The 14,269-nt window shown below is 41.0% G+C and overlaps 1 protein-coding gene across 1 annotated transcript in view; it reads right to left on the bottom strand.

Moving 5' to 3' along the window:
* Positions 1 to 14,269, bottom strand: part of LAMA4 (laminin subunit alpha 4) — a 76,007-nt gene that overhangs the window by 23,349 nt on the left and 38,389 nt on the right. Inside the window, exons 9-18 of the mRNA XM_081905722.1 lie at positions 12,080 to 12,191; positions 10,419 to 10,586; positions 9,431 to 9,624; positions 7,829 to 7,945; positions 7,066 to 7,214; positions 5,759 to 5,900; positions 4,787 to 4,883; positions 3,572 to 3,685; positions 2,512 to 2,697; positions 1,047 to 1,186 (exon numbers count right to left, since the gene is read on the bottom strand). Coding sequence (XP_081761848.1) covers positions 1,047 to 1,186; positions 2,512 to 2,697; positions 3,572 to 3,685; positions 4,787 to 4,883; positions 5,759 to 5,900; positions 7,066 to 7,214; positions 7,829 to 7,945; positions 9,431 to 9,624; positions 10,419 to 10,586; positions 12,080 to 12,191 — 1,419 coding nt within the window. The remainder of the gene's footprint in view (positions 1 to 1,046; positions 1,187 to 2,511; positions 2,698 to 3,571; positions 3,686 to 4,786; positions 4,884 to 5,758; positions 5,901 to 7,065; positions 7,215 to 7,828; positions 7,946 to 9,430; positions 9,625 to 10,418; positions 10,587 to 12,079; positions 12,192 to 14,269) is intronic.

Raw genomic sequence — 14,269 nt, 5'->3', positions numbered from 1 at the left:
AATCCTTAAACAAATAAAAGTGGATGGAAAGCACTGTGGTGGGTTTCAATCTGCAGATTTAAATGTCTTTTTGAAAACATTTTTTCCCAACATTGCCACTCTTTCCTCTCTGATAAAGGTGCAACAGAAAAGCTTTAGACCCATTTGGCAAACTCATACTCAGAGTAAAATTGAAATTAATAGTTAGTCATGTCCATTAATTTCAGTGGGTCTAACTTTGAGTATGACTTAGTCAAATATGACCCTACACCTACACACACACACACACAAATAATTTGGCATGAAGTTGGAACACAAGAAAGGCCCCACTAAACCAGATCAAAGGTCGATGTGGTCCAGCATCCTGTTTTTCCAAAGTGGTCAACCAGATGACATGGGAAACCAATAAGAATCACATGAGGGCAATAGTCTCCAGCTGCCCTCCAGCTCTGGGCATCCTGGAGGTCTCCTAGAGTTTGTGGCAGTAAACATTAGCATACTATAGTACCAACTACAGTACCAATGCTATTCTACCATTCAGGAGGGATGCGGGTGGCGCTGTAGCCTAAACCACTGAGCCTCTTAGGTTTGCTGATCAGAAGGTTGGTGGTTTGAATTCTTGCGACGGGGTAAGCTCCCGTTGCTCTGTCCCAGCTCCTGCCAACCTAGCAGTTCAAAAGCACACCACTGCAAGTAGATAAATAGGTATCACTGTGGAAGGAAGGTAAATGGCGTTTCTGTGTGCTCTGGTTTCTGTCATGATGTCCCGTTGCACCAGAAGTGATTTAGTCATGCTGGCCACATGTCTGTGGACAAAGGCTGGCTCCCTCAGTCTGAAAGCAAGATGAGCGCTGCAACCCCATAGTCGCCTTTGACTGGACTTAACCATTCAGGGGTCTTTTACCTTTACCTTTTACCTACCATTCAGACTGTTAACAATTGCTATATTGCCAAGGGCCATCCAGCTTAGATGATATAACTGAACACTAAGTTTAAATTTAGGAGATGTTGTAATAAATAACCTACTATATTATTTGAACACATAAAGTTTCCAGCAGCCTCTTTACCTTGTTGGCTACACTCCTTGTCTGTGCAATGAGCTCCCTGACCCTTTGAATGCTGGCGGAGACATTGTTTGCGGGCCACTTCTGTTCCACTGTCCGCAGCTTATCTAGCAGCTGGGGGACAACTTCTGTGAGACTCTTCACTGTCATGGAAAAGGAAAGAAGAGGGTGGGGAAGAAAGTAATGATTCCATTCTGAGAAAAATTGAAAGGTTCTTCTGTGTACATTTTCTAACCTTGAACTCACAAACACAAGAAAATCTTACTTGCAGCAAGGAGTGAAGAAGAAGCACCGCTATATCTATACAGTGGTACCTCTGGTTACGAACTTAATTTGTTCCGGAGGTCCATTCTTAACCTGAAACCATTCTTAACCTGAGGTATCACTTTAGCTAATGGGGCCTCGCACTGCCGCCACACTGCTGGCACATGATTTCTGTTCTCAACCTGAGGTAAAGTTCTTACTTCTGGGTTAGCGGAGTCTGTAACCCGAAGTGTTTGTAAACTGAGGTGTTTGTAACCTATCTATATATGAATAATATTATATAGCAGTGGCTCTTTATTCTTTGTTACAAGCAAGATTTGTCCACTATAACAATTTATACATTATTTTTGTAGCTGCCATTTTATCCCTAAGGAGCATGAAAAAAGTTCATGCTCTCAGACAGTAACAATATTTAAAGTAATTCTAAAATCCAATAAAACTACAGCAATTTGGATCCAAAATGAAATATGCCACAGTCCCATAGAAATGACTGGATAATAATGATGTACTTGTATTTCTGTGAGAAATGCATGAACCGGCAAAGTGAGATATAAATGTAAGAAAAAACTAAACATGTTTTCTAAAGGACATTTTTACTGTAGTGCTTCTTCTGCTAAAGCTATAATAAACTGCTTATGTTTCTTCATCTGAGTCAACATTCACCCTTGGCTGAGCCTTCAAGCCACTCCACAACCTCTCATTGTGCACACACAGAGGCAGATATGAAATCTCATGAACAGAGAGGGGGTGATTTGCATCCCATCAGGGTGCTGGGCATTTCCCACTGTAGGGTTCAATTATTTTATTATAACAACAACAACAACAACAACAATAATTCGACTTATACACCGCCCTATACCCAGAGGTCTCAGGGTGGTTCACAAGAAGACCACAACATATAAAATCAAACCAAAAGCAATAACCCAATACCCCCCCAAGCCACATTCTAAAAGGGTGTTGAATGCCTGGCGCCTAAAGTTGTATAATGAAGGCGCCAGGCGAACTTCCCTGGGAAGAGCATTCCACAGCTGGGGAGCCACTACAGAGAAGGCCTGTGCTTGTGTTGCCACCCTCCGGACCTCTCTTCTCTTTTCTCTTCGCTACCCCCCCAAAAAAAACCTGGTGGGGTTGGGAGGGTACAGCCCTCCAAGACCCCACCAATTTTGGTACCCATTTTGCATCCTAGTGTTTCCCATCACCGTACCTGTATCCCTTGTTGTGACTGTGGCACGTTCATAGGCTGCTCTTTCAGGCTTAAAGTTCTTCAGGTCTTGGGACCATTTGCTTACATTCTCAGCCATTGGACTAGTAGTCTGTGTTACTGCTGCAGCAGTATCTAGAGCTTGATCTGTAATGACTTTCAACTGGTTCAGACGTTGTCTTGCATTATCTGTTAAAAGAACAAAAGCAAAAAACGACTCTTAATAGCCAGTAGATAGGATAGATACACTGTAATGACAGAGGGAGGGGGGTATTCTCTATAGTAAGAAATCACTAAAAATTTGAACCTGAGGACTGGGGTGGAGGCTGGGGTGGGGAAACCAAGAACACAACAAGATATAGTAGAGAGGGTTGCAGTAGCAAGGAGAGAAATGGCCAAAATTGGCTGCCTCAAATATTTTAGTGTTGTTAGATGTTCTGATTTGCATGCAAGAGGTCCCCCCAGGAAGGGCTGGGAGTGACCCCCTGCCTGAAATCCTACAAAGCTGCTGTCAGCCAATACTGACAACAAGTTCAAGTTCAGTTAAAGGCAACTTCCTATTTTTCTATACTTTCTATTACGGCAAAGCTACCATAGGATACAACTTTGTTCCCCCTTGCAGACACACATAAACACTGAAAACAGAGGTGTGAGTCAGGATGGGCAGAGATGTTTTGCTACATTATATGTGATTTTCAGTTTGTTCTAAATAACCTATGGCAACTATTTGCTATGTAAGCATTCAGGGGTATTTCTGCATGGGCACTAAAATGTATTTTATTGTCTAGGTAACTTGGCAGCCTTGCACCATGCTTAACCCTTTTGAACATTGCAGAGATTGCCAAAATTAATTGTGAATAGAATTAGCAATTACCTTTATGGAGGAGATCCAACAAACACAACAAATCTGAAGGCAATTTTGTGATTCAACTATTAAAAAGAATCAGCAAAAGTAGGATTTGAATTGAATCCTTCCTGACATAATCACTAAGGGGATTTCTAGTATAAATTTCTTCTTCAATCAGTTTCACAAGATTAAATTTTTCAGTATTTATCTCCTGACCTTGTTCTGACATCTGTATTTTTGAAATGACTTTCAGCAAATAGCTTTTCCAATTATTCTTTCTGGCAACAGTTCCATTAACACGGCGACCTGCGTCAGCAACAGCTAAATAATCTGTAAAGGAGAAATAAAATGTAAGGAACGGTTTTACCACTATGGAGGACTCAAGACCCAGTTCACACATGTGCTAAATCATGTTATCAGGATGAACCGCAATAAACCTCATGTGGTTTCCTTCCTCCCCTCTTCCAGTGCAGCTTTGACAATGAGCTCAAACACTTCTGCTTTTATTTTAGATTAACCACAGTTTTAGTGCTATATCCAATCCCTGTGGTAATTTTAACTATGGTTAGTGAAAACAAGTGAGGTTCATAACCCATGGTTCAAAGTCAGCTTTTCCCAATTAACCACAGTTCATGACTAACCACAGTTTGCCTAAATTTGGATGTCACCACAAGCTGTGGTTAGTCTTAAAAGGCAGCAAAGTTTCTAAACTTTTTCTTGTGGCAATTCCAGAATAGGATGTAGAAGCATGCAACCTCAATGCTCACTGTGGCTCACTGTGGCTTATCATTGTAAACAGTTTACATCTAGTCTTAGTATTAATTTTATCAAAAAGGCACTCCACCGTATGTATAACCGGTGCTAATCATGACAATATTTAATTAGGAGATATTTAATGACACACATTTAGGTAGTCTGGCTTTCTCAATAGTCTCCTTGTCAGTGCCCAGCAACAATTCCTGATGGAATACTGAATTGTCTTCAGGGACCTCTTAAAAAGAATTTGGCAGATGGTATTCTCTTGAGCTAGGTGACAGTACATTTACATTAGAAAAATAATGCACTACAAATGTGAAAAGCATTTGCTTCTGACAGATTAAAAGCAGTAATTTCCATAGTTTTAAGTTTCAGAAAAAGAAGTACTAGCATCCTGTAAATCTTCTATATGGCCTGGTAATTGTACAGACATTTGTTGCAGTGCAGGTCCCAGAGAACAAGAGATACAAAATGGATAAAGTAATGAGTGTTTATTAGCCCAGCTTCTGTTCTACTGAAAATAGACAAGCTTTTGAATTACAGAATTCTCAGTGGGATATAATGATTAATTCTCTCCTGTCAACATTTTTCATTCTTCATGATGCTCCCTTTCCATATGCAGAGCTATTATACTTCCAGAGAAATGTCCAAATCAAGAGACAGGATTATATTTACTAGTATGTGCCGTCTGCTCCTGATCGCTGGCTTGATTGAGAACTTTTTTGCTTTCTTCTTTATGGTAAGTGATCTGGGTGCCAATTCCAACAACAGCCTACAAATTCATTTTAGAAAGAGAGTCAGAATAAAACCTCATTTATTTCTTCTGATGTTCAGGATTTCTATGCCACCTTTTCAGAGCAACCCCTCCCCAAAAGGCAGCTTATGTCAAAACTATGACCCAACCCAAACATTTAAAAATGACACTAAAAAAGGAGCAGTTAAAATAAAACTCAATTTGAAATAAAAAAAGGATTTCGTTTCAGTAGAGATATTACACGTATCTCCCTAGGGAGAGAATTCCACAGGCATAGAGCCACAACCAAAAAACCTTCTCCCCTCATTCTCTCTCCCCCCCTCTCTCGTAATTTCTGCAACAGGTAGTGGAAGGTTATGAAGCACAAATTGCTATTAAGCCCATAACCATGGTGGAATCTACACACATATACAAAATGTTATGAAAATGCTTTTAAAAAGTTTTGAAAAATAAGGGAGCTTGAATGTGACATGTGGTTTGGCCCTTTACTTTTAAAGGGGCTGGATGGGAAATTGGCAAAAAGTCTCTAACTCCACTTTGCCCAGCAAAGGCATCCTGCAACCCAGGTTCCACTCATGGCTGCTCTGAATCTAGCCTATTGTAAGTTTTGCAAGTATACAGAAATTATGGAATTGTTGCAATAAAAATTAGAAAATGGCTCCAAAAAGATCTATACCAGAGACTGAGACTGAAATGTATTTCTTCTCATTTGGTGAACTGGGCAATAGTTAAGGAAAATAACATTCACATGATTGCTGGTGTGTTTTGTATGCAGCCTAATCATTAGACATTACATGTGAAAAATTCTATAAAAGAGTTTTCAGCAGGCGCTGGAAATTTTGCTTCATCCCAATGATACAAGGGTCATGGAGCATAGATCAGGGTTTACTTACATCACCGACCCGCTCTGTAGTGTTTAATGCCAAGGTAGAGATTTGTTCAGCTTCGTGAATGTAATTAATGATATTTTCATGAACATTGGAAGCATTTAATGCTTTTTGGACTAATCCGTTTGTATCAACACCATGCAAGGTCCTACAGCAAAGGAGAAATAACAATAACAATAATAATCTGAATTACTTACAGGTGAAAACAGGTGAGTATTTGCCAGAGCTGAATCAAGTAATTGAGAGACAGTGATTTTGTGCACTTATTTAGTGTTCAGTAATGGCACATGCACATGCTAAAAGGTGAGTTCAGATCTCACCAGCAGCTCAGTTTCAGCATTGCACAAGTCAGCTGCAGTATCAGAAGCAGAGCTGCTGCTGAATCTGTCCATGAACAGGGATTGGAGACATACCTACCTTTTTGAAACCTATTATTTGCAATAAAAATACTAAACCTGCCTCCAGATTGTCATGAATTTGCAGAAGGGGTCCATCTGCACACTGGAACTTTACATCTGCACAGTTGAAGTGGATTAAAGGACTCTTGTTATAGCGCAGCTATAACAAGAGTGAAATGGATATTCCATTGAAATGGAAAGTGAAATGGATATTCACTGAAAACTGTGTGATGACTATTTCTAAACAGCTGCTTTGAAGGAAAGAAAACTGATGGCAAATCCACAGTGGTGGATTTGATCATCTAGTTGGACCCTATGTTGAGAGCTGGTATACATAGCACAGTGGTGAAAAGACTATAATGCAAAGTACAATTACTGTATTGCTATATTCTACTTTCCTCCCAACCAGCCAATCCTTTTATGAACATTGGACACAATCCAGCCAAAGCAAAGCAGTTTTAAGTTCCATTGTTTTCAGTGGGAGAGTAAACCACACATTTAATTCTGTTCCATAAGGCTGAAATGCACTTCACATTGTACTGGTTTACACATCACAGTCAGGCCAATCATGGCTTAGCATGAATACACAAGATTTGGGAGAAGAGGCAATAGCTGCTTCTCCCCAGTCACTTTGCTGCTGCACCACGCTGAGCTAAGCCATGAGTATGTTGCTGGAACCTGGACTTATGGACAAACCACAAGGTTTGTAAAATCTAGGACAAGTCTTGGAGACAGCACATCAGGAGCAAAATGACTAAAATGGCAGCAAACTCCTCTCTGGGAGCCTACATACTTGTGGAGTCACATGAAGCCATGGTAGCAAACTAGGTTGCTGGCTGAATTGTGCTCATTTGTTTGATTTATAGAGCACAGTTAATATGATATATTAATATATATTAACTGATGGCAGTTTACCTGTCTAGCTGATCTGCAAGAACACCAAGCTCTTGTGCATATTCCATGGCCCTTTGCACCAAATCACCATCAAACCTTGAGAGGTTGGCCAGTTTGTCCTGTAGATGTATTTTAGCTCCATCTATTTCTGCATAGAACCCTGATGCATTCTGTTCAAATGAGAGTACAGAGTGGAGAAAAGTAATTCAAGGTTAATATTTCTAGAAATTGATACTATTTTCCCAGCAGGTGTGTTGTTAATACTTGCCAGGAGGAAAAGAGGTATGGCGGTAGGGAGGTTGGCATGGTACAAATGTACTAGAAGGAACATTGGATGGGCTTTGCCAGTACATTTGCACAGCACCAGCATCCCCATTGCCCCTCCTCTCCCACCCTTTAAGCAACAGCATCCCACTAACTAGGAAGGTAGTGCAATGACTCTGCCCCATCTGGTGAGCTGCTTCTGGGCATTGCTGTTGACCATGATTAATGCTATGGGGGAAGTTACTCTTAGTCAATATTTGAAGCTGGTTAGCAAACACTGGAAAAGAAAAACTGGGTAGTGTTAACCAGTGTGTTTTTCTGGGGGGACGCATACCCCTAAACGTTTTGTGAATCTAAGTTTGGCCTCTTTGAGGGGCAGTATTTCAATATGAGTAGGAAAAATAGTACCCCTAAACATTTTTAAAGAAAAAAGCACTGGTGTTAACCATGGGAAACGCTGATGCAACGCCTTAACTCTGATTAAGGTCAGTGAGGAATGTGTCATTCACAAGGACGTTACCTTGATTGCCTCGGTCAGTTCCAAGTTGAGTTGCTGTGGTACATCTAAAATATCTCTTGCCTGCAGCAGGGTACTGTTGACACTGTTAATCTGTGCCTCCACTACTTCTTGTTGCTTCTGTGAGAAAATAGATGAATGAATGAATGAATGAATAAGCTCCCAGAAATGTTGGATACATTTATTATGTTCTTTTGGGTTAGTTGCCTTGATCTATCCTAAAAATGCACTGCTGAACTTCTGTCATCCAATTAAAATTTGGAAGCTGAAGTTATTAGGAGGTTCTGAATTAAGAAAAATGGAATTTTAAAAGAGAGAAGATAATAGCTAGTTTAATTGACCCCTATTGTGGCAGGTCACTTTTGCACAGTCTGCTTTTAGTCATTCAGTAACGTTGCCAAGAGCGACACACATGACTTTCTGAAACAAGACTTGAAACAGTTAATATATCTTAGGCAATTTCTGAGAAAAGACTTGAAATATAGAAAAAGCAGATTGAGAAAGCAGTGGATTGGGAAGAAAGGTAGGTGGTGTATTTTCCTGAGTTGTTACTAGCCTCACTGTAGTACAGTAGTAGCAATAGTAGTTTTACTTACCCGCCCTTAACCAGAAAGTCCCAGGGCAGGTTACATGATGTGAAAACACAATAAACACAATAAAAAAACCGATACCTTGCAACACCTTACAGGAAGGACACCAAAATCTGTTCTTCAATTTTCAAAGACCAGGGCAAAGAAGTGCACATTTATAGCCAGGGCTTTGTACATTTCATATCAAGAGAAACCCATTTTGTATATGATCTTTTCTGCAGCCAAACATGGCAGCCACAAAACACATAGGGCAGCATCCAGCTAAACAGTTCCACCAGTGCAAGGACCTCTAGCTGTACTTCCCCTCCCTCCCCTCTGTCCACATGCCCCCTGCGTGACCCTTAAATCTGCTCTGTGGTTTACTTCAACCTCTGGAGCAGATTTTGGAATCATGCTGGGAAAGGAAGTACCGTATTTTTCGCACCATAGGACGCACCGGACAATAGGACGCACCTTGTTTTAGAGGGGGGAGAACAAGGGAAAAAAATTCTTCCGCTCTCTGCCCAGCACCCCTTCAGCGAAGCGGCAGGAAGCGCTGCACAGAGAGTGGGAGAATTTTCCCCCTCTTGTTTTCCTGCTCTAAAACAAGGTGCCGTTTAAGGTGCGTTCAGGTGGCTACCTTGGAAGCCTGGAGAGCTAGAGGGGTTAGTGCGCACCGACCCCTCTCGCTCTCCAGGCTTCAGGCTCCTGTCGACCTGCTCTTTGGGGCTGGCGGGGGGAAGCCCACCACCAGCCCCAAAGAGCAGGTCAGGGAGCAGCGGAAAGGCGCAGCGGAGAGGCTCCTGCCATAGCCGCGCGTCACCTCTCCAGCCGGGAGAGGGTCGCGGGGCTATGGTGTCTTCACTCCATAGGATGCACACATATTTCCCCTTCATTTTGGAAGGGGAAAAAGTGCGTCCTATAGAGCGAAAAATACGGTAGCTCCTGAAATCATCCTCTCTTTCCAATGTCCTAATCAGGGCAGGAGGAGGAGAATGTTCTTCATAGATTCACAGTGCAATATACTGCATGGTACCTCCTGCCTTCGGAACGTGGCGGTGCTTTCTTTATTTCTAGCTTCTGCTTTCTTAATGTCATCAACAGCCTGGTCCAGGGCCTTCTGCAAATCTGCAAGCTTGGTGTTGTAATCCCCAAGCTGGTCCAAAACGACAGGTATCAGAGATCTGGTTTCATTGTATGTCTGTCTCCACTTTTCCACTTCTTTTAGCACTAAGAGAAGATAAAGCTGGTTAACCATTGTGAATGGCCTTACTCTTGGTTTCTGCAGCATATTTAGCCACACATGGTTAGGGGTGGACAAACTGTTGCCAATTTCTTTCATTTTCTCATTTCAGTTCAGTTCTTCACATTTCCATATCTGTTTGCAATTACTATTTTTTTAATTGTAAAAATTCATTAGCATTTCAGGACAAATTTATCCTAATAAACTATATTCGGGGTTGGTGGTCGTACGACAGCACACAGAGTGTAACAAGGACTGAGAGATTGTGGGGGGAGGGGGGCTCGTTTAATCTCACTGTAAACAAGTGGTACAGTGACAATAAAGTATTTCTATTTCTATATATTCTGGATAAAATTTTGCCTAATGTACACATTTCTGCAGAACCCCCCCCCCATAGAATGCATTTTTAAATATTATTTTGATGAATATATGCTTTTATATGCACTTTACATTATTGTACACATTACATGGCTGGAGAATTGCATTGCAAAATTCAGGAAAGTGTGAACTTTGAAGCTCCTGCAACCAATCAGAAGCCGCAGAAGCCTCATTGGACATTCAGATTCCAAAAGAATGTTTGCAAACCGGAACAATCACTTCCGGGTTTGCGGCGTTTGGGATCCAAGGTACGACTGTACTCTTTTATATCAATTGCACATGATTTTGAATTAATTGGTGCCATCATGGCTGACACTCATAAAGATCTGTGAGTATGTATTTCAATATGCAATTGCGCTTTTCCAATGCCACATTACACTGTCTTGACAGAAGGAAAACTCACACTCTTGTGCTGCATCAGATTCTTCGTATGCAAGTGGTATCTGAATAGTGAATGGCTTGCGACGTTTGATGTCCTTCACCATTTCTTCTGCTGCCTTGAGCTTCTGAATGATATCCTCAGGCCTCAGGTCATGTTCAATGCCATAGTATTCCACCTTGCTGCTGACTTCTGTGAACAAACCCCAGGCAGATAAAGCAATAATGAATTGTGATTGAACAACTAACTACACAAGCCCCCTTGAATTATAGGTTTTTGACAAGACCTTGAATGTTTCATATCTTTATTGATATGTTTATAGTCCCTTCCCCCTGATGTCCTTTAGGGTACCCAACTCTTGTGTCCATGTGGTTTTCTTTCTCTGTATTGTAGAAACAGCCTTTTGGCCACTTGCAAAAATCATTTGTTGGTAACAACTCATTTTCTAGAATTGCAAACCTGCATTTATAAGAACATTGGATTATGCAGAATTTGTAGTTGGTAGCAAACATTTCACGATACACCAGTGGCATGGAACTTGTGCCTCTTTTGTACAAAGTTGCAATGCTTTCAGAGGGCTGCTTTTATGCTATCTCTCTTGATCAATAAGCTAGTATGAATAAATAGCAGTTTTCTAAGTCCCAGGGCAGCAGGAAGATTTAATAATTCAACATCTATTGTATTTGGTTACAAATGGAAAACAGCTCTAAATTCTTTTTGCAGGTTGTTTCTTTTTCAGCCCCAAATGATTGTACTATTCTTTCAGAAACTCAGAGCTAGTTCTCCTTTTTGTATTCTGATAAAGTAATAATAAATGTTGGGGGGGGGGGGGGAAACCAACAACTGGTATTTTGATGGCTACGTAGACATAATGATCTCAAAGATCTCAGTCAAAATACTTAAGTTTGCTAAGAGTTGTCTAGACAGGACTTGGGCATTTCCCCCTATGTTTGAAAGAAACAAACCACAACATTCTGGTGGACTGCTGATTGGCATCAGCACAGGGAGCCTTTTTCACTTCCTGTTACACCCTCACTGTAGCCACATTATCACTGCTCTTACACAGGAAATTGAATGTATTGTTTCAATACACACAGGAAACTTCATCCGACACTCATCCGCACAGCTGGTAGGAGCAACTGTGAGACCGATGTGTAGCTTGCACAGCTATTTTCCTTCTCTCAGCACAAAAATGTATTGGGGTGGTACAAGAAAGCCTGATTACTTCTCCCGTACAGTGGTGCCTTGCAAGACGAAATTAATCCGTTCCGTGAGGCTCTTCGTATAGCGGTTTTTTCGTCTTGCGAAGCAAGCCCATTGACAGCTTAGCAGATTAGCGCTACAGCTGTTAAGCAGCTTCCAGCGATCAGCTGTTAAGCGGCTTATCAGCGGAACAGCTGATAAGCGACTTAGCGGCTTAAGAAAAGGGCGAAAAAAGCGGAAAAAACCCGCGGGGGGATGCAAGATTTTTTTTGTCTTGCGAAGCAACCCCATAGGGGAATTCGTTTTACGAAGCGCCTCCAAAATGGAAAACCCTTTCGTCTAGTGGGTTTTTCGTCTTGCGAGGCGTTCGTCTTGCGGGGCACCAATGTACTTGTATTGCTCCTGTGATGAGTTTTGTCCATTGGCAGTCTCGCCATTTTGTTCTCGCCATTTAGATGAACCAAGACAAAACACAGATTTACCTTGGATATTATCTATCATATTTCCAAGTGCCTCCACAAGAACAGCCGCACGGTCAATGCTCTTCATGGTTTCCTTCTGTATCAATTGGCCTTTGCTGGATTCTTGATTTCCCTATGAATAAACCATGCAATTGCAATATTAGATTTTCTTTTCAATCTCCAGGCATGTGCAGGTCTGACTAGTGTAAGCAAAATCTGTCTGATGAGTGCAGGAAGGTCTATTGAGCGTATGAATGATATCTGGCAACATTGGAAGAAAAGAGCTGCATCTCATTAGGTGCTTGGTATTTACAATGCAGGCTTTGGAAACCTGCTCCACATTTCAGTGTCATTTGTTGCACTCAAACCGTCACTTATCGGATCCAACTCTGAAGCTGAAGCTGATCCTTATGCAAACTTCGCTAGGAAAGAAGTTTCATTGAATATAGTGGGATTTATATCTGAGCAAATTTTCTGCACAAAATATTTGGCAACCACATATGCAACATTATCTTGATGATCTTTTTAATAAGCAGCTTCTGAAGGAGGCAATTTGGAAAAGGAGATGTATGTGTGTGTGGAAAAGTAGATTAGAAAAATGGTGAACAGGAAAAATTGTTCCCCATTCCCCTTCTCATGCTAATTTTGATTTTCTTTTAAAAAAACATACACATGTCTTCATGGCATGTAGTGTCTAGTTTTGTCATATAACATGACTCAGTGTGTCACCTTCTTTTGCAAATCAGTGCTTTGCTTGCTGAAGCACCAGGTGGCGCTTTCAACCAGTTGGAAAAAAAATGAGTCTAAGATCACATAGCCACTTCCTCAAATCATGAGAACAAATCTCCCTTGTGTCCTCTCCTGATACTGAAATGTACAGTTAAAACACATTTGTTGGTGTAGGATCGAAGACCTGAATTTCTTCCTGTTAGTGCTGTGCTTATGGGAACCTGCTTTTAGAGGGCTTTTTATGTTAAGGGCTGCATTCCCTCATAAGTAGTCTGTCAACGGCCATATCCTGGCAGTGGACATATTCAGAGTCAGAGGGAGTGGGGCAGCCCCCCTTTCTTGCTCTTTCTGCAATTCCCTTCTCTCGCTCTCTGCAATCCCATTTCCCTTTGCTTTTTCCCTCCTTGCCACTCTGATGAAATCAGACTATTTGCTTCATGAAATTAGGTAGGGAGCCACAGATTGCCCAGGCTTATTTTAGACATTGGAATTTCCAGCCATAGTCTACTTAGAAGAGCTTTTTTAAAATTAAAAAAAAATCCATTCTTTTGATAGAATTATCAAAATGGGTATCCTGTTTCTGGACCTGTTCCAAAAAAGAAATTTACAGGAACAGTATAGCTGGGATATATATATATATATATATATATATATATATATATATATATATATATATACACACACACACACACACACACACACACACACACACACTCTAATTACACCAAACAACAGCAGCACTATACACTAAAGTATTTGCTATAATGAGAAATACAAAATACAGGAAAGAAAAGCTTCTTTTCCAGTGTGTTAGGCACAGTCAGTACAGCAAAATAATAATAAAGGTATGTGTGTGTGTGATCACATGTAACATGTATTGTTTTTATTTCAGCAGCTACCCCATAGTCTAGGGATGGGGAGCTTCCAGACTATAGGCCAAAAGTAACCCATAAGGTGTCTCTTTCTAACTGTGCCACGTGCATTTATAACTGAATTTGTGGCATATGTGGTGTGTATGTGAGAATGTGATGTGAGTGAAGGGGGTTAGTGGTGTGTGTGTGTGTGTGTGTGTGTGTATGTGAACTGTGTGTGTACAGCCTTTGACCAAGAGTATGCAGACCTTGAGTGGGGTGGTTCTTTAGCTCCACCACAGAGATTATATGATTGAGAACTTCTGATGTGATCTAATGTTTATAACAGGATTGGGGAACTTGTGACCCTTCATATGTTACTAGACTACAAATCAAAACATTCCTGATGCTGGCTAATGGGAGTCCAAGACTATCTGGAGGGCAGCAGGTTCTCCAGGTAGGAGCTGTACTGTTGTGGCTTTTGCACCACAAATATAATTTCGTGATCCACAAAAGATGCCTGATTAGCTCATCCCTACCAGAAAATTATGATCCTTATTTAAGTGCCTGCTACTTACTGTGTAAACGATTACTGCTGATAATTGACAAGCTTGGGGAAGACTTTGAAGTA

This window comes from Podarcis melisellensis, assembly GCF_964234715.1.
Source record: "Podarcis melisellensis genome assembly, chromosome: 3".
Taxonomy (NCBI): domain Eukaryota; kingdom Metazoa; phylum Chordata; class Lepidosauria; order Squamata; family Lacertidae; genus Podarcis; species Podarcis melisellensis.
Note: the sequence above shows the minus strand (reverse complement) of the source record. Positions and strands in the feature narration are given on the sequence as shown.